General features: G+C 44.9%; 1 protein-coding gene across 1 annotated transcript in view; it reads left to right on the top strand.

Annotated features, from left to right (window-relative positions):
* Rrbp1 (ribosome binding protein 1) overlaps nt 1–19,673 on the top strand; it is a 61,943-nt gene that overhangs the window by 11,092 nt on the left and 31,178 nt on the right. Inside the window, 6 exon segments of the mRNA XM_032904322.1 lie at nt 10,496–11,333; nt 11,336–11,422; nt 11,425–11,481; nt 11,484–11,603; nt 11,606–11,894; nt 11,896–12,602. Coding sequence (XP_032760213.1) covers nt 10,517–11,333; nt 11,336–11,422; nt 11,425–11,481; nt 11,484–11,603; nt 11,606–11,894; nt 11,896–12,602 — 2,077 coding nt within the window. The 5' untranslated portion in view covers nt 10,496–10,516.

Raw genomic sequence — 19,673 nt, 5'->3', positions numbered from 1 at the left:
TGTAATGTATGCTAACTAGGATAAAAAGTAATTTCTTTAACCTGATAAAAAAAAAGTCAGAATAAGCCTGTGTCAGTTTTGAAGTAGTAGAAGGAAGAACAGAGGAAACAGAAAACATGCAGCAGGGCCACAGCCAGGATCACAGCAGGGCCACAGCCAGGAACACAGCAGGGCCACAGCCAGGATAACAGCAGGGCCACAGCCAGGATCACAGAAGGGCCAAAGACAGGGACTCAGGCAGGGCCACAGCAGGGACTCAGGCAGGGCCAAAGACAGGGACTCAGGTAGGGCCACAGCAGGGACTCAGGCCTCTTTAGAAGAGATGATGGACATTGGCAGATGTCAAGCAAAACCATGAGCAAGGGACAAACAAGCCATGGGAAGTACATAGAATGGGTCTTCCCTATGGATACAGACGTTGAAAGGACAAGTGGTATTTATGAAGAGCACACTAACTTATTTAAATCAGTTCCATTGGTGCTTTTCTAAAATAGCCAGGTGCAATGGCGTGTGACTGTGTCCTGAGCATTTGGAAGGCTGAGGTTGAAAAGGTCTTGAGGCCAGTCAGGCTATGTAGTCTTAAACAATTTTAATAGAAAGGGAGGAAGAAAGATACATTACTCATCATTCACAGCTTGTGTTTTACAGGTTAACATGACAAAAATTTTGCATGTTGTGACAACACTGATACATTTTTAGAAAATCGAATTTATCAGTATTAAACGCAGGTGAGGGAAAACTGGATGTTCCTGTAATCAGAAGGAAATGGATCCACAAGTAATACTCATAACGAAGATACCAGGCCAAATGCTTCTACTGGTTTGCCCTACCAAGCATGTGAAGAGTTAACATTCTGTTTTTTCTCAAACTTAGGAGACTGAGGCAGCAGGGTTGGTTATAGAGCTACTCATTCTGTTATCAGCTGACCTTGTTCTCTAGGAATAGTGGAAGGGAGGAGATCACTGTTATCTCACACCTAAGAATCAAAGCCAAACCCAGCAGTGCATAAAACAACAAAATGGTGCGTATCCTGGGACTTACTTTAGTGTTGAAAAATAAGTGTATGTTCATCTTCCATTCTGACAGGTTACAAGAGTAAACTAGTGTACTCATCTTAACAGATACCAAGAAAATATATGCTAACTCATCATGGAATCATGCAGACTAGGGATACAAAGCAGCTTCTTTTTAAAATATTTATTTATTTTAGGTATATGAAACACTGTAGTTGTCCTCAGACGCACCAGAAGAAGGCATTGGATCCCATTACAGATGGTTGTGAGCCGCCATGTGGTTGCTGGGAATTGAACTCAGGACCTCTGGGAGAGCAGTCAGTGCTCTTAACCACTGAACCATCTCTCCTGCCCCCAAAGCAGCTTCTTTAACCTGAAAGGATTTCTACAGAAAGTCAGTAGGCATCGCCTCCATGAGGCACCTACAATTGTCCCTTTGATATGAGGAAAGACTGCTGTCCTCCTCTGAGGTGTTGTCCTACTCTGCAGAATTTCAGGGGACAAAAGAGCAGAACATGTCAAGATTGGAAAAAAGGAACAAACTGCTTTCTATGATTACAGATACAGAAAACTAAATAATCTAAGGTGTGTCACTAGAATTAGGCAGAATTGCTCAGGAAAACAGTAACTGCTAGAAAATCATTCACATATTTGCATGCCAGCAACAGACAGGGAACCTGAGCGACCACTCACAGGAGTAAAAACTGAAGAGCCAAAAGCATCTCTCCGTCAGGACGCAAAGCATTCTTCTCCATCAGTGCCTCTGACTTTTCTCTGTGGATTTATTGATATGAGTGCTGGTTAACAAACACCTGACAGAAGAATATTTAGTAGTCCTCCACAGCTCTATCTACTGCGGTCTGATACTGGCTAGTGCAGTGCCTTCTGGTCTCTACCGTCTGGGGATAAATGTCTACTACAGTAAGAAAACTGTGGGCCAGTTGTCTATTTTGAGGATTCTTGATCTTGTGTTGGCCTGTTGTCTTCCTTAATTAAGTGGAAGCTGGTGTCTTCTTGTAAACTCCCAGAGGACTTAGGTCTATTCAAATACCTACTTTTTCAAATACTTTTTAAAAAGGAAACACAAAAGCTTGTTAATTTTTTTAAAAAACATTTCCCCTTAGGCATAGAAATTGAATCCGAAATGGCTGATGATTAAGCAAGGCTTATATTAGAATATAGTTCTATTTTTAGTGGTTCAACTCTTTAAAATGAATGACATTGTTTCTTTAAAGTAGGAAGTTACTTTTAACACATGAAATAAATTATTTCAAAACCCTACTTCTAGTTGCTACGTTTTCTGTTTTTTGTTTTTTTAAACAGGTTATATTTAAATTTTTAGATGCCAGACCCTGATGCTTCTTTGTAAACACTAGTTAATGTTAATGGGAGTTGCACTTCTTAGGGAACAAAGAGATTGCAGGATAGTGAGGGGAGTGACTGAACCCAACCTGACCTGACTTAGGGATGTTGTTGGGTGGGGTGTGGGCAGCTGATGGAACAGGAATTTGAGATAGGAAGTGGGGACTCACACTTAACTATGCCCTGATCTTCTGAAGGGCTGTACCATCCAGGAAAGGGCAGGCAGTTTTCTAGTTATAGTAGCAAGAGGAGACAGCAGGAGACTGCTGTGTCCTGAGGTAGGGGGACAAATTTTCAGCAGTCCATGCTACATATAGCAATCAGTCCATGGCTGGTGACTCCCTTCAAGGCCTGGTTGAAGCAAGGATAAAATGATTTTTAGAGGAAAGTTGCTAAAGAATTGCCCCCAGTAAAGCCCAACAGAAAGGTAGTGAAGAACGCAGACAAACTTCTGAGTAGTTGGACAAGTGTAGCCCCTCAGAGCAACAGTAATTAGTGGAGATGCACATAGTGGGGGCAGCGAGGACTAAGGCAACAGATTTAGAGCTTTTTAGGTTCTCCTGTTGGAGCACGGGCAGGAGGGGTGGAACTGAGTCAGTATGGTCCTTAGGGAAACAGGAGTCAGGAACATTTCAGCTAGAAATGTAAAGGAGCCAGGTGTGTTGATACATCCCTCCCTTTAACCCTAGCACGGGGAGGCAGATCTCTGAGTTCGAAGCCAGCCTGGTCTACCTAGAGTGTTCCAGGCCAGCCAGGAATACATATTAAAATCGTGCCTCAACAAACAAATAAATATTAACAGGAACTCAGTTCAGAGAAGTACAATGTTTAACCCCTAAGCTATTAAGCAAGAAAGACTAGTACTTGAATAATCAAACATTTGGAAGGGGTGGGGGTGTAAGTAAAGAAATGCTGTCATCCATTGGCACCACAGGATAAAGAGAACGACTGAGTCAACTGTACAGAAATCACAATTCATGTTCGTGGACAGATCGCCACTGGGATTGAAATAAAATCCAGCTATGTGCTAGTTTTAGGAGTAACACTTAAAATATGGATACAGAAAAGTTAAATAAAGAGAAAAGTTGCAGTCTAATACTAGTCTTGCAAGAGTTGGAGAAGCTTTGAAAATAATCAGATAAACTAGAATTTAATAAAAACAAATTATTAGTATATTGAAGAGGGTTATTCTCAAATGGGAAGAGAACTAGCTACTTAACCAGGAAGATGTTTAAGTGTGATTTTATATCCTAACAAGGTGGTCTCAAATAAAATAAATCAATAGAGTCCAAGAAACAACAGAGAAGCCTGTGAGCACAGAGGAAGGGTGAGGGCTCTCAACAGCTATCGGATTAGTAAAACCTAGCAGTAAGAGAGGGAGGGATGTTAGATCACAGTTAGAAATACGGACGTTTACAGTGAAGTTAAAATTAGGATTTGTCCAAGAAAGCTGAAAAAAAAAAATTAGGATTTGTCTGTGATAATTCAATCCCTTCTGTATGTTAGAGAAGTTAAATGCATTGCCATACCAAAAGTCAAAGAAATACATGGGGATTTAGAGATTAAACAGTAATGGAAATGTTCTTTATAGTTGTAGGGTGAAGCTGTTGAGAGGGTATATATATGTTGCCTTACAAGTATTTGCTACCAAGAGAGAACCCGGAACCAGCATAAATTCATGCCAAGAGGTTGGAAAAACAGTGTAAACCAGTGGATGATGGCGGGAATAATGAGATAGAATTGGATCACAGTCATCCTCAGGTCATCTCAGTGGTTACCCCAGGGTTCCTCCTGCCTTCTCTCTCTAAGAACAGCTCGCAACCCAGCTTGACAGTAGCTCTCATTCTGTAGTCTTCTAAACTTATAGAGTTACATAAACTGTCCCAGTGCACAGGAGTGAAGGGCTGAGCCTAAGCTCATTCAGTGACAGTCTAGTGGCCTGCTACCCAGGTGACACGGTGAGAGTGACCCGATTTCTCTTCTTTTGAAGATCAAATCTAGAGACGTTATTTAAAAAGAATTTCTGTCAAATGTTTCTGTTTCAGATACCCAAAGTTAAAACATGGTCTAAAATTATTAAATGGAAAATTCTAGAAGTAATTAATCACTTTCACTTTTATGTCATTCTCATAGTGTTAAGAGCTATCCCAGGACATGAATTGTCCCATTACCTAGTGTATACACTGCCTGCCCCTGAATCTGGGTTATCAGATACACTATGGTAGAATTATATGACTAATTGTTTAATTATGGCCCTCAATGCCATCAGTGGTATTATATTATTATAATTATTTTATTGTTGTTTTTGCCTTTTAATGTAGCTAGTTTATAAGTTAAACTATCATAGGTATATGTGTCTATGAGAAAATATAGTATATACATATAGGGTTCAGTACTATGTGTTAGGATTCCCTTGGACTCTTGAAACTTAGTTTTAGCAGATAAAAGGGAGCTACCGTATTATAATTCAATATATTTTACATTAAAGGAGAAAAGTGTCAAATGATATGAGAGTTTCCCAAAGTCATACTCCTTTTTAGAATGGTGACTGAGAAGATGGCATACACCATTTAACTGGGGGAAAGGTTTTACCAAACAGTAAGACCCGAGGAGTGGGGAGGCAGGAACCTTCTGAGGAAGCTCCTGTGGCCAGCTCTGCTCAGAACTGAGGTAATGCCACACAGGAGCAAGAAATAGGACTGTATTTTTTCCCCCTTGCACAGATAGTTTTCTATCAAGAAATCAAAGCAAATCTATAAACGCTGCAATTTGACAAGAGTTTAGCATAATAAAAGCTGGGTGGATGATACATATATAAACATGAATTTACTGGTTGTGTGTAGCTGAGAGAATAGACAAAATTCACAAAATGTGCTTTTTCTCTAGGATATTACAAAAAGCAATAATTTTGACATTACAAAAACACGGAAGATGTTCATGGAGAAAAAATCATAAAAATTTCTAAAAGCTTGAAGTAAAACATTGACACTAACATAATGCTGTAGAAGAGTTGCTCGTTGATGGGAGTCCACATCACAGTGTCAGTCCTCCCCATGTTCATGTAAATTCTGCATGGTTCAAATTAAAAGCTCAGTAGAAATTCCGAAAGGGAGAGTATAGGCTAAAAACTTGACATTAATACAGGGCTTAAGGAAATAGACCAGCAGAGCACAAGAGAGAACCTGTCTGTGTCACAGAGAGGAGGAAACCAGGCAGGATGTGATGCTGGCGATAAAGCCAATGATGACTGCTGTCACTCATCTACCAAAAGAAGCACCAGTGAGTTTATCCAGTGAGCTCGGCAGGTGAGTGTGCTGCCTCTGAGTTCTGTGTGCAGCTCTCATACTGAAGTTTAGACAGAAGTAATTGTGGACTGTGACTTCTGTCACCGTGGTCACCTCTAGGAACTGACTTCGAATGGCATGATGAAAGAGGTCCTTTACTCTGCTGAACATGTCACTACAGTTCTGTGTGAGTAGCATGGAATTTAAAACAGAGGCATGTAAAGAGTATGACTGTTAGTATGTCATAGGAGCGCAAAGGATCTATCTGTGTGAGCTTCAAAACAGAGATGAGCTAAAAATTCCAGATGTCACCCTGGAAAATAACCCCCCCCCTTTTTAAAATACCCTTCACATAGCAGTTATATATGTAAAACAGTGCTGTAATTTGTTTGTAGAGATAAATATTTATATATATCGTGAGCATGAACACAAGTAATAAGTGTTCTTTTCAAGAGCGTTGGTCTTTCTGGAAGAGGTGCATGTACACAGAGTCAATCTGGAAAATGTTAGTATTTGACACACCTGACTGGTGGGTGGGGAAGTACTTTATTTTCCTTCTCACACTTCTGTGTATCTGAGTTATCAGCACTAGGTTACTGTCCTGTTTCCAAAATATTTTGACTAGAAGTGTTTCAGATGTGGGCTTTTGTTTTTGCTTATGGGATATTTTAGGGATGAACTCCAGTCCAAACGCTAACTTCATGATTCCTTTATATAGTATGCGCTCAAGGAAGTTTATCATTTTCAGGTACTTGCAAACAATGAAATTTACTTATTAGTTTTATGTGTATGTCTGTATGTTGTATGAATTTATGTGCACTGTGTGCAGAAAGGAGCTCATCAATGCAAGAAGAGGGCGTCAGTACTTTAACCCTGACTCACAGGGAGTTGTGAGCCGCCAGGTGGGTGCAAAGGACCTTGGTCCTTTGTAGGAGCACTTACTCTGAGCCACCTTTTTGGCTCCCAATTTTAACCAATGAGCCATCTCTCTAAGCCACACATTTTATATATTTTAAATGTACCTGACTTAAATTTTTATTTTTTGAAATAGGATCTTGTTCTGTAGCTCAGGCTGGTCTTGAATTCAAAATGTTCCTATATCAGCCTCCTGAGTGCCCCTGGGATTGTAGATATGTGCCCCACACTTGGCCTGTGCCTGTGTTTGACTGAGACCATTACATAAAGTTTGGTGGAGAAATTTCCATTTTTGCACCATCTCTTGCTCCCAACTTTAAGAATTAGGCAAATTTCAGACTTTTGGATTGGAGGTGCTCAATCTTTACATTAAAACATTGGGAGATACCTAACTTGATAGAGTTAAACCCATTTCGGCCTTTATTTTCCTGACAAGTCATCTTGACTCGGGAATACGTTTGGAGGCTTGTCATCTTAGCCTGTCTTCCCTGCTGGCTTTTCTGAGCTGCAGATGTTGTATACTGTAGAACAGCTAGAGAGTGGTAAGACACTTCAGACTGCTGTTGAAGGTCCTCTCCTAAAATCACCCTAGATCCCAAGTACCAAACTGGGCTGAACTGGCTTTGTCAGTTTGCATTTGAGCTAGGAGATACAGTCCACAGTCTACATCTGAAGAATTAAGAGCCTCCGTTTCCTGTTGTTCCCCAAAGCCTAAATCAAGAAGAAACAGCATTCTTCTGGGATTAAAAATGGTAGCAAGTTCCATTCAGCCAAGCCTGGGAGTGGTCCTTGGCCTTGGACAGCTTCCTGTTTACTTCCTTCTCTGGACCTTTATGGGCCAGTCTTTCACTTTGAATGTTTTAGCAATCGTAGGTACATAAAAAGTGCCTATTTCCCAGAAGTTTGTGGAAGTAACAGAATAGAAATTTCTATGGTGAAGTTGGATTAGCGTATGGGTGGGCAAACATCTGGCCTGAATCAGCCCATGTAAGCATGGAGTAGATGCACTCTGTCTCAGTACCGTGAGCAGGCTGCAAGCATGAGCTAGTGACTCCTCTATTAGGCACACTAGCCTATGGGGTTAGGAGTCTCCCAGGATGTGTTTGTGTCCTACACTCATGGGGTGGGGGTGGGGAAGGGAGAGGATTCCAACTTACAGTGATAGTTCACCATGGCAAACTCAGTTTGAAAGAAGAAGGTGATTTTTTTTTTCATTTCTATTTATTTGCTGCTTGCAGAAATACTGCCTTAGCTTTAAATGTTTTTGGTGTGTTTCTAAAGACGAGGGCTTTTCATTTTCCCATGAAAGGTTTCTTTTAAAAAAATTCTAGTTCAGGAATTAATGGTAGGGATGTAATTTCTTTTTAAAGCTGCTTGTTCTGCAAAAGTTGGGACAACACATTTATGCTGTTGTGCTCCGTGTGTGCTGCAGGGGAAAGCGTTCACCCGAGTTTGCTTACCTTGATCCTGAGCTCCCCATGGAGAATGTTGTGTGTCATGTCTGCCTGTGTGGAGTCAGATTTAAGGCTGATTTTCCAACCTTGGCTTTTCTGTCTGAGCTGAGCAGTTGGAAGGCATGAGATTGCACAGAGCTCCATAGTCCTCAGCTGAGAATAGGCCTTGCTTTGTTGATGGCCCTTCACTGTGTCAGGGGCTGGTGACTGGTGCCAACTGCATCTCCACAAGAGGCCACCCCTTGAGTGCATAGTTGTCAGGAGGCCACTTGGTGTCTATGGAGCTGTGGCCTAACGTAGGTCTGCCTCAGGAAAAGGTTGTGTTCTGGAGACTGTCGTCTGCATAGGACATCTGATTATACTCTATTTTGTGCACCTGAGCATGTCTCTGTCGGCAGAGTTCTGAGTAGCCAGCCCTGTAAGGCCTTGTAGGAGTTTTAGTCTCTACTCCTGGAAGGAAGGGGGGTCATCTGTGTCACATACTCTTCTGTGTTATATACTCTTCTCCTGCCCTCCTGTACACAAAATAGTCAGGAGTGGGCAGGTGCACGTTGTTTTGGTTTAGTTTGTTTTTTTTGTTTTATACCCAGCCTACTAGGAGTGAGTTCCTGGAAAGGCTTATTTTAACAGCCTTTCTTGACTGTCGACTGGTGGGGGTGCTAACTATGACGTTGGATCAGATGTCATTCATGGTTTAGAGCTAGAAGTCAGAATCCATTTGGAATGCAAGTGCTGCCATGCCCAGGCTTTGAAGAAACGTGTGTGTGGCCTGGCCTTAGACTCTGTTTGCTGAAGCGATGACAGGGATGGAGTATTGGGCCTTGGTCCTACACAACCACACGTGACAGTTTATGGAAGGGTGAAAGTCACAGCCACCACAGTAATCACTGTGGAGAATGCTTGCTAGCTAGCAAACCCTCAGTGTGAGCATTTCCATCCTTCCTTAAGGGTCTTGTCAGGATAACACAAAGAAAGGGGTTTGCACCGTCAGGAGAGTGTCTCAGAATATGATACTGAAGTGTTTAAACAGTACCTTTCTTTAAAATGTCCTAATGTCTGTCTGGAGTCCCATTTCCTTCCTTTTCCCCTGTTAAAGAGGAACATAAATTGCACTGGCCAACTGAGTAGAGAGCCTGGACACAGTGTCCTTACCTTTTCCCAATTATCCCTCCATCCCAACCTTTCCCTTCTACACTGGAGTTCTTTTATGTATACGAATGCACTGCTGCTGTCTTCAGACACACTAGAAGAGGAAGGACATCAGATCTCATTACAGATGGTTGTGAGCCACCATGTGGTTGCTGGGAGTTGAACTCAGAACCTCTGGAAGAGCAGTCAGTGTTCTTAACCACTGAGCCATCTCTCCAGCTCTCTACACTGGAGTTCTTGGTCAGTCTTTCTGATCCTCTTCCGAGGGGCCAGACTGTTTCTCCTCTCTAGTTCAGGGGATAGAACAGATGATGGCATTGACACGAGTTAAAAGTTTGGTGAAGTGGAACTAAGTCTGGGCTGTCAGACAGGAAGGATAAGCCCAGCTACCTCTGATCCTTTGCTCTTTGGTCATAGGCAACAAGAATGGAATACTCCATCCTCTAGGTTTGGGGGACACTGTCTGACAAAAAGCCTAGTGACACTGCCCCTTCTCCTGTGAAGTCCGAAGATGTGACATTCCGAACCTAGAATCTGATGGGCTTCACAGGACTTTGTGTTTCCCGGTATGGGGTGGTAGGCTCTGTGACAGAGGAGGTGCTGCTGCGGAAAGGGTGTTATCCTGCACCAAGTTCTTGATGACTTTTCAGGATTGCAGTCCCAAGGGTCTTTGACCCTAGTATCTTTGTGTAGGGCTCTGGTCACAAAGCAGAGTGTGGTGTGCCAGGAGCCTGCTGGGAAAGCCTGTGCATCTGTTGGTGTTGACTGGGGTTTGTGTTGGTTTGTTTAATTAAACCAGCCGGTTTTACATTGAAGAAAAACATAAAAAGTACAGATTTCAGCCCAACATGAAAAATGAGAAGTTCTCTTACTTAGCTACATGTAGTGTCTGTGGCATATGCAGCCATATTACTTAACCTTGCTGTCTTTTCCATGTTGCCACTACTCCCTGTTGTTTCACTTCTGGTCAGCACTTGTGCTCATGAGTGGTTTAAATGGGGCAGGTTCAAGGGGGCACCTTGAACTTGGGCTGTGGCCATGGGCTTTGGAGGCTACAAAACATTAGAAACTCGAGTTGTTCCCCTGTACCCCTCCATCCGCCTGTTCTTATCTCCAGCACTAAAAGAACTATTGATATACTAGGTAAAAATTACCCATTTCTGAAGGGGTCAGGTAAGAAAGTGGAGCAAACATGGCTTTGCTCCTACTCTGAATTTAGTCTGAAGACAGTGAGAAATCTTAAGTTTGGTGATAAGGGATGAAAATTGTCTAGTTTTTCCATTTCTCCAGAAAGTAATCTACTTGTATGTGTTGGCAGGTGGAAAGCAAGCCAGCCAAGATGGATATCTACGACACTCAGACCTTGGGGGTTGTGGTCTTTGGCGGGTTTATGGTTGTTTCTGCCATCGGCATCTTCCTGGTGTCAACCTTCTCCATGAAGGAGACGTCATATGAAGAAGCCCTTGCCAACCAGCGCAAGGAGATGGCGAAAACTCACCACCAGAAAGGAGAGAAGAAAAAGAAGGAGAAAACCGTGGAGAAGAAAGGAAAGACCAAGAAAAAGGAAGAGAAGCCTAATGGGAAGATACCTGAACACGACCTGGATCCCAATGTGACCATCATCCTCAAGGAACCAATGCGCGTACCAGCTGTGGCTGTGGCTCCAACTTCAGTCCATTCCTCTGTGGGCCGTACCCCTGTAGCCACTGTACCAGCCATGCCTCAGGAAAAGCTGGCTTCCTCCCCTAAGGACAAAAAGAAGAAGGAGAAAAAAGTGGCAAAGGTGGAGCCAGCAGTCAGTTCTATTGTGAATTCCATCCAGGTTCTTGCTTCAAAGTCTGCCATCTTGGAAGCCTCACCCAAAGAGGTGCCTATGGTGGCTGTGCCCCCCGTGGGCTCTAAGGCCAGTGCTCCTGCCACCAGCAGTCAGGGCAAGAAGGGGCAGGGAGCCCAGAACCAGGCCAAGAAGGGGGAGGGAGCCCAGAACCAAGCTAAGAAGGGGGAGGGGGTCCAGAACCAAGCTAAGAAAGGAGAGGGTGCCCAGAACCAGGCCAAGAAGGGGGAGGGGGCCCAGAACCAAGCTAAGAAGGGGGAGGGGACCCAGAACCAGGCCAAGAAGGGGGAGGGGGCCCAGAACCAAGCTAAGAAGGGGGAGGGACCCAGAACCAGGCTAAGAAGGGGGAGGGGACCCAGAACCAGGCCAAGAAGGGGGAGGGAGCCCAGAACCAAGCTAAGAAGGGAGAAGGGCCCAGAACCAGGCTAAGAAGGGGGACGGGGCCCAGAACCAGGTCAAGAAGGGAGAGGGGCTCAGAACCAGGCCAAGAAGGGCGAAGGGGGCCAAAACCAGGCCAAGAAGGGGGAGGGAGCCCAGAACCAAGCTAAGAAAGGTGAGGGGGTCCAGAACCAGGCCAAGAAGGGGGTAGAAGGGACCACAAAGAGCGCAAAAAGGGGGAGGCAAACCAAAACCAGGCCAAGAAGGGGGAGGGAGGCCAGAATCAAACTAAGAAGGGGGAAGGACTCCAGAACCAAGGCAAGAAGGGAGAAGCAACTCAAAAACAGGACAAAAAAATAGAAGGAGCCCAGAATCAGGGCAAGAAGCCAGAGGGAACCCCAAACCAAGGCAAGAAGGGAGAGGGGGCCCAGAACCAAGGCAAGAAGGGGGAGGGGGCCCAAAACCAAGGCAAGAAGGGGGAGGGGGCCCAGAACCAGGGCAGGCAAGAAGGGGGCCCAGAACCAAGGCAAGAAGGGGGAGGGGGCCCAGAACCAGGGCAAGAAAGGGGAGGGGGCCCAGAACCAAGGCAAGAAAGGGGAAGGGTCTCCTAACCAGAACATAAAAGTAGAGGGTATGCAAAACCAGGGCAGAAAAGCAGAAGGAACCCCAACTCAGGGCAAGAAAATGGAGGCGGCCCAGAACCAGGGTAAAAAGATGGAAGGGGCCCAGAATCAGATGAAGAAAGGGGAAGGGGCCCAAAACCAAGGCAAGAAAGGGGAGGGGCCTCAAAACCAGAGCAAAAAAGCAGAGGGGGTTCAAAGTCAGGGCAAGAAAGGGGAAGGGTCCCAGAATCAGGGCAAAAAGGGGGATGGAAATCCCAACCAAGGCAAGAAGGGGGAGGGGGCTCCCAACCAGAACAGAAAGACAGATACAGTTGCTAATCAGGGCACAAAGACAGAGGGTGTCTCAAACCAGGTGAAAAAGTCAGAGGGGTCCCCCAATCAGGGAAAAAAGGCAGAGGGAGCCCCAAATCAAGGCAAAAAGGTAGAAGGATCCCCCAACCAGGCCAAAAAGGTGGATGCAGCTGCCGGTCAGGGTAAAAAGTCGGAGATGGCTCCTGCTCAGGGTAAAAATGCAAGCATGGTCCAGAGCCAGGAGGCACCAAAGCAAGAGGCACCTGCAAAGAAGAAGTCAAAGAAAAAAGGAGAGCCTGGTGAGTGTCTGCCTGCTCTGTGAGCTTGAAGGAAAGCTGTTCTCTGTGACTGATGGGTTGGCTTTCTGGTGTTGACTTTGTCTTCACCCAGATAGGGTACTGATGGTCACTAGAGAGATACTCCACCAAGTCTGTCTTGAACTATTGAGCTCTTGGGGTTTATACAGGAGCAGGGGTGAGCGTTTACTCATAGGAGCATGCATAAGTCTAAGGGAGCTGTACACCAGCAAGAAGCATAGCCCAGTGCTGGTATTGGTTATGTAGCCTTGAGGAGGGGCCTCTGAGTCTTGGGCTTCCTGAGTTTTGTGAGCCTCCATCCTCTGCATGTGGGAGTGCTTCGTTTTGGAGGATGTAGGTACATAACATGGTCCATCTGTGTCGGTCAGCTGCTACTGTAGTAAGGCTCTATAACAAGCATCCCAGATTCTGTTACCTTACAACAGCAGTTCTCTGCTTTGCTTCCTGTCTCTATGATTAGCTAAGGTTGGCTGATTTAGAGCCTGTCTGCTGAGAGGCTCTGCCTCATGCTGTGCCTTAACTGAGTTGGCTCAGGGCTATTGACATGTGTGAGGTCATTTGGAGACATAGGCTAAAGAGTCTGTGTCTCACAGGGGCAGAGGGCTTCTCAGAGTTGTAGCAGAGGCATAAGTCATTTTGATCAGTCACATTCAAGCTACATCTCATTCTTCAGGGCAAGTCATGTGAATGGTCCCCAGACAAGGTGCAGAGCACTCACCATGTCTCCAGTGAGGGACTGCACAGTGAGATGTGAGGAACAGTCTAGGCACGGGTAGCTTGGCAAACTTTCTTGAACATCTGGCTATATCTTGTCAGTCTGTTCTGTGTTCATACTTTACCTAATGTCAACTTTATTGTTTTTAAGAAATAATGTTTCCTCCTTACTGCCCCATTCCCTTCTTCCTTAGTCATTTAATGAAGCACTATAGAACTTAATGTGGATTCTATATTATATAGACCGAAAGTAGATAGACATCACAGAACACTGATTTACTTTGGTATTTTTAGTGGGTGGTAACTGTACAGCTTTAGTCGGGGTTAAAGAGAAGTTGAATTTGTGTGACTGGTGAAAAACACTTTGGCACACTAACAGGATTTTGAGGAATTCTCCCAGGAGGTCTCCCCGAGGAAGCTGAACTGTAGCACACAGATGCTTAGTGGACTTGATGCCCCCAGACTGCCTGTGGACCCTGCATCTGGTGACCCAGGCACAGCACAGCCACCAATGTCCGTGGTGAGAGATGTTAAGACCCATGGAGACATATAGAGATGGCACAGTGTTGACACTAAGTTCAGAAAAGTAGGCTACCAAATTCTTGAAACAGTGTGATAGTGAAAGAAGCCAAAGGCATTAAATATGGGATAACACAACAAAACAACTTTAAAAAATAGACAGGCTTTCTTCACCTGTCTCCCCCTCCCTGTGAATCCCAAAATCTGCAAATGTTGTCACCTCGTAAATGACATCCTATTTGCATATAAGTAACTCCCAAAGTCCTGTATTCATTTTCCTTTAAAAAAAATGTGTTTATTATCCACCCCATATAGTGCTGGGATCAAATGGGGGCTCTGACTTGGTTAGGGAAGTTTTGTACCAATGAGCTACATTTGTAGCAATGCAGACGATGTGTAAGCAGTTGTTATGTTGTATTGTTTAAGGAATGACTTCAAAGAAAAGGTCTGCATATGTTTGCTAGAGAGGCACATTGTTTTTGGTTTTGGGGTTTTTTTTGTTGTTTTTTTGGGTTTTTTTTGGTTTTGGTTTTTTTAATGTTTTTGATCCCAGGTTGGTTGGATCTGGATGGGGGACCTGTGGAGGCAAAATGCTGGCTGTCCCACAGCTAGAGTCCAGTTGTTCTTTGACTTTTTTTTTTATGCAGTGTGCTGATATTTTATTCTTCAAAAATTGGAAGCAACCCTGAAGAAGGCATTGGCTCTTGTGGCTGTGACAGCGCCCCCTGACGTTGGAAACACCTGTGTGGAAGGCCTTCGATATCATTCTCCTTGGTGCAAGGCCACATGGGACAGAAATCCTAATGAGATGTTGCAGTAGATAATTTCTCATTAAAATTCTTATTTAATGGCCTTTTGAAATTACTGTAGGGGCATAAAATTGGGTCTTGATATATTTTATTAAATGCTGTATTCCTTATCCCCCAAAGAATAAAGCAATAATGATAACATCCAAATGCTGAGACAGTCCAGAAAGAGTCATGCAGGGCAGGGGTGTTGGGCTGCTTTTCCTTGTGTTTGGCAAACTCATTGTGTAGATCATTATATCAGGCTTCTGCAGTAGATCAGTTCCCATCGGTAACTGTTGAAGACCAGGATTGTCAAGGAGGTAGTATAGTCTTGAAGACAGGTTAGAGCTCCAGTCACAGAGAAGGAAGGGACCATGGTTTTCAAGCAGTATAAGTTCAAGGCAGGTGACGGAAAGCACTCAAGCACTTGTGAATCCTGAGATCCCAGGTACTTACTGCCCAAGTGACATGTCTATGTAGTTAGCTGCCTCTTCTAGGTTTTTTCTTTTCCAGACAGGATCTGTCACTGTAGCCCAGGCTAGCTCCAAAATAATGGCCTTCCTGTCATAGCCTATATGAACATGAGCCATCATGCTCTTAAGAGGCTTACCATCTGTTTGTCCTATAGAACCAGGAGAGTATATTATTGGTGAGGTTCCATGGTGAGCCATGGAAAACTCATAGGTCTTTGAGGGTGTGTGAAGGTCTGTGAGAATTCTTATTTTTGCTGTTCATAACTCTGTTCCCACTTAGTACCCTTAGGTAAGTGAGTCCCCATCTCACCTCTACGATATCAAGACTCCCCTCAGCTTCCTGTTACATATAGGGGACTTGCTCCTGCTTGCTGTGATGTGAGCAGGGTGAGCATGTTTTATGTGGAGGTTGTCCATTCCACTCCACGGGCAGGTTTATGGAAGATGATGGTGGAGATAAAGAATCATGTCTTCTCATCATGTCTTTTAGTGCAGTGGCCAGACCCTGTGTGGCATTGTCAGACCAAAGCAGGCAAGAACATGGTCGTGAGTTACTGTTTTCATAGGTGCACCATATATTTGGCTCTGCTCTGAGGGTTATCTGAAAATGACCCAATCAGTATGGCCCCTGATGGTTGTGGGTTATAAGGAGAGCTTGGTGTGTCCATTTATATATAGTGCTTTATCTGGTCCCTTGGGACCTGGCTGCCTTGGCTAGACCACCCATTTAGGTTTGCCTAATGGATTCTGTCACAGTCTGCTTATCCTCCAGCAAAATATATTTCCCACCCTTTCTAGTTCCTGGGCTCCAAAGATATTTCTTATTTTTGTGGCCACGATTCTCTTGATTAATGTTAGCATGGGAGGGTGACCCAGCCCCAGCCATGGCTAAGCAGCATGATGGGGAGAGTAAAGTAGGTACTCCATATAGATAGCACCTGCAGTGTCTCACCGCCTCTGTGGATGGTGGTCAGCACAGGGTGGAGATTCATGGTGGGTTCAATAAACACATGACCTTTTCCTCCATTACACTGGTGATTCTAAGTAGGACATTTATTTATCCATCCATCATCCATCCATCTATCTATGAAAACACTCAGGCCTGCTTCTCATGCATGCCTGCTCATCTGGTAACTCTCACAGCTGCTGAGCAGAGAAAACACCTGGGGAACTTGGGGCAAAGTAGAACACTCAGCCACAGACAGTGGAGAATCCTGATTTTGGCCCTCCAGTGTGAAGACCTGGGGTGGAGGTGGTGGGGATCAAGTACAAAGCCAGGTGTTAGTGGAGTACTTTGGATTACTGGATCACAGCTCCAATGGAAACTTGGACTCACTTTGTCTAGCATCCTCTTGAATGTACTACAGGCTTCACTGAAGCATGGACTATAGTAACTGAAAGTTTGGGGCATGAAATCTGACAGTATCGCACTTTCCAGAGGCTCATGGAATCATCTTAGTCTGGTACATGGAGGGGGAGTGTACTAGAATTCACCTGATCTAATATCAAACATTGCAGCTGTGAGTGTGGCCAGGCGAGCAGGCATGGATGACAAGCAGTCCTAAATGTTTTCACAAAGCTAGACCTTGTGTTCTGGCTCTTCTTGGCTGGGCTCTGGTTGGTCCCAGTTGGCCTGGCTTTAGACACCCTGCCTTTGGCCACAAATAAGTGTGTGTCTGTCCAGAGCTGCTGTACTCTGGGGACCACAAGTGCCCAAAGGAATTGTGGCCGAACTGTAGATGGGTGCTAGGCATCTGGGAGTCTAGGGCTGGGCAGATGAAGTAGCCTGAGGTAATGCTGTGAAGATCCAGGAAACGCTTACCAGGCAGGTTCTGTTATTGGTATAGAGCAGGCTAGGGAAGGGAGCTCCTCCCACAAATGCAGGAGACCTAGACTTGGGCAGGGTGTGAGGAGGGGCCCTTGGCATCATGAGGTTTTAACAACTGGCTATGGACAAATTAGGGTTGAGAGATGTGCTTTTCCACTAAGAGACATTGGTCTTCCTGACCATTTAAATTCATTTAATCAATCCAAAGTAAGTCCAAAGTTCTTTGATCATACTTAGAGCCCCTTAAAGCTCTGTCAAATGTTACAAGCGGCTGCCCTTTAGAACAGTGTAGAGATAAAACATCACCATCAGAACGTCCCATTGGACACCCATGTTCTAAGCAGCAACCATTTGGAGGGAGGTGGCCTCCTGGGTCATCTTGCAGGTATCTCTATGAAGACCTGGTTTATAGCCATGTGTATCATATACACTTACTCCCCTACGTAGGTCTAGTTGTCACTGTCCCTCATATAGCAAGGCATTAATGACATCATGGTGCAGGAGCAGTCCAGGATGCAACTGGGCTTGCATTACCAGTCGCTCTGTCCCTGGCTGGTGCAAGGCCTTTGATGACAGGTACCACAGAGGAGATGTGGGAGGTGTGGAGGCAGGCCTGGGCGTGTTTCTGTAGGCCAGCTGGAGCTCTTTTAGAGCTTGATTGGGGGCCATGCCATGGTTTCTTACTACTTGTCTGTGGCAGTGTTTGGCAATGAACACCTGATTCCTGCTCCTAAAAAATGTATTATTACATAAAAGTATGTTTCCAGCAAACAATGTAAATAGTAGAGGAGTATGGATGGGGTGGAAATCTAAAGTCTTTCTTGCTATTCTGTCCCTGTCACCATTCACTTCTGGGGGACCCTGGAGACCCTGCTATCACATGCAAGCTGTGGTAATACCCAGCTAGAAACTGCTGTTTGCTTTACAGTGTATTGGTGACATCTTGCCACATCCATGCTTGCAAAGCTGCCACATTTGGCTATGTAACATTCTGTGGTGTGAATGTATCGTGATTTATTTAAGTGACACTTAAGTTGTGTGCAGGCTCTTTTGGGTGCTAAAATTGGTGCTGCAGTGAGATACATATATTGCTGTGTGTCTCTTAAAGTAAATTCCTAGGGCTATAATTGCAAGTCAAAAGGTAGGTACATTTTTCATTTAAGAAGACTGCTTCCTCGATCTCCAAAAACAGTTGGGGATTTACAGAGGCCTGCTTGATTGTTTCAGAGCTAACCCTTGCTTATGTGGTTCTACGTTGAGCTGAGAAGGGTTTGTGTTGCAGAGGAGTGTTGTGAGCTCTTTGTAGAAGGAGGAGAAACACTGGCCTGTGAAGTAAAAAGCAGGGATTCTTTTCTGAATGTTTAGGGACTGGGAATTGGTAGAATCCTTGAGAAGTGAAAACTCCCCTGAACTGAAGTGTTTGGAGTACCACTGCTGCACTCTGGGTAGTCCAGTAGCTGTGCCAAGGATCCTTTAGGATGCTTAGGAAGCGTGGGTATGTGGTGGTGGTTTTAAAATCTATTTTTATCCTTGGATTTAATCTGCCTTCTTAATTATGCTCACCTGCCTCCCACCCTGAGCTGGGCTGCCCTGATCACTTGGAATGGCCTCTTGGTGGTGTGCTGTCAGGAGATTGCACTAGAAGTGGCTTTGGTTAGATCCTACGTGGGTCTGGATATAGGAAATAGACCGCATAGTTCCCTGGCCCGCAGATAGTATGAGTTCTAGAATGAGGCACCTGTTAACTGGAGTGAGGCCTGTTTCCTGCTAGAGGGAAGAGGAGTTGAGACCAGGATCTGATGAGGACTCTAGCACAGAGCCTGTGGCATCCCGCTTAGGGGACAGGGCCTCTGGTACTTTTGTCATACTTTGTGGATGGCCTTTTGAAGAACTCTCTCCTTCCCCTTATTCTGGGACCAGGTGACCATGATGTCATGGCCAGGAGAATCCCACCACCCTCCAAAATGTAGAAAACAGAAATAGGCTTTTTATGAGTCTCTCATGGTCTGCATGGGAGAAAGGACGCCACTGGGAGGTAGGATTGTGGGTACTTTTTTTGTATCTTTCATTTACCCTTTCACATTTTCCTAGTTTTTCTATTTGTATTAGTATTTTTTTTAAACTGGAAAAGAAACGAACTCCACTTTGGAGTTCCAGTCTGTGTGTTCCTGGAGCATCTCTGGCGGCGGAAACCTTGTTAGTCCTTTCGGGGAGTTAGAAGTTCTCAGGCCTCCCACAAGATGCCAGTGCCCACCCAGGCCCTGGCACCTGTTACCTGGTAAGTGCTTGTAAGCTGAGGTAAGATGAATGTCAAAGATGCTTCTGTGCCCTGAAGCTAGGGGTGTCCTGCGGGTGCTGGTGGAGGTTTCTGAGTTCCTGTGTGCAGCTTTGCAGGAACACCATTCTACCTGCAGAGCGGGCAGACATGTGTAATAGGACATGCAGTGTAAAAAGATCTGTAACTCGACAGGGGCATGACACAAGAGATAAAGAAGGGCGATCAGAGCTCGCAGGAAAACCTATTGAGGGCGTGCAGAGCAGCTCGTGCAGAGCAGCTCTGAGCTTTTTCTTTAAAACTAGTGTCTGGGCCGCAGGTGCTCCCTTCCCTTCCAGCCTTGCCTGTTCACCCGTGCTTCAGGTGTCTTGCCCAGACCTGGCATATCCCGCTGCTTGTCTGCAGTGTGGCATCGTCCTGTGCAGCCAGGCTCTGTCCAGGTGCTGGCTGTTGATT

Source organism: Rattus rattus, chromosome 5 (genome assembly GCF_011064425.1).
Source record: "Rattus rattus isolate New Zealand chromosome 5, Rrattus_CSIRO_v1, whole genome shotgun sequence".
Taxonomy (NCBI): domain Eukaryota; kingdom Metazoa; phylum Chordata; class Mammalia; order Rodentia; family Muridae; genus Rattus; species Rattus rattus.
This window is presented reverse-complemented; position numbering and strand designations above follow the sequence as displayed.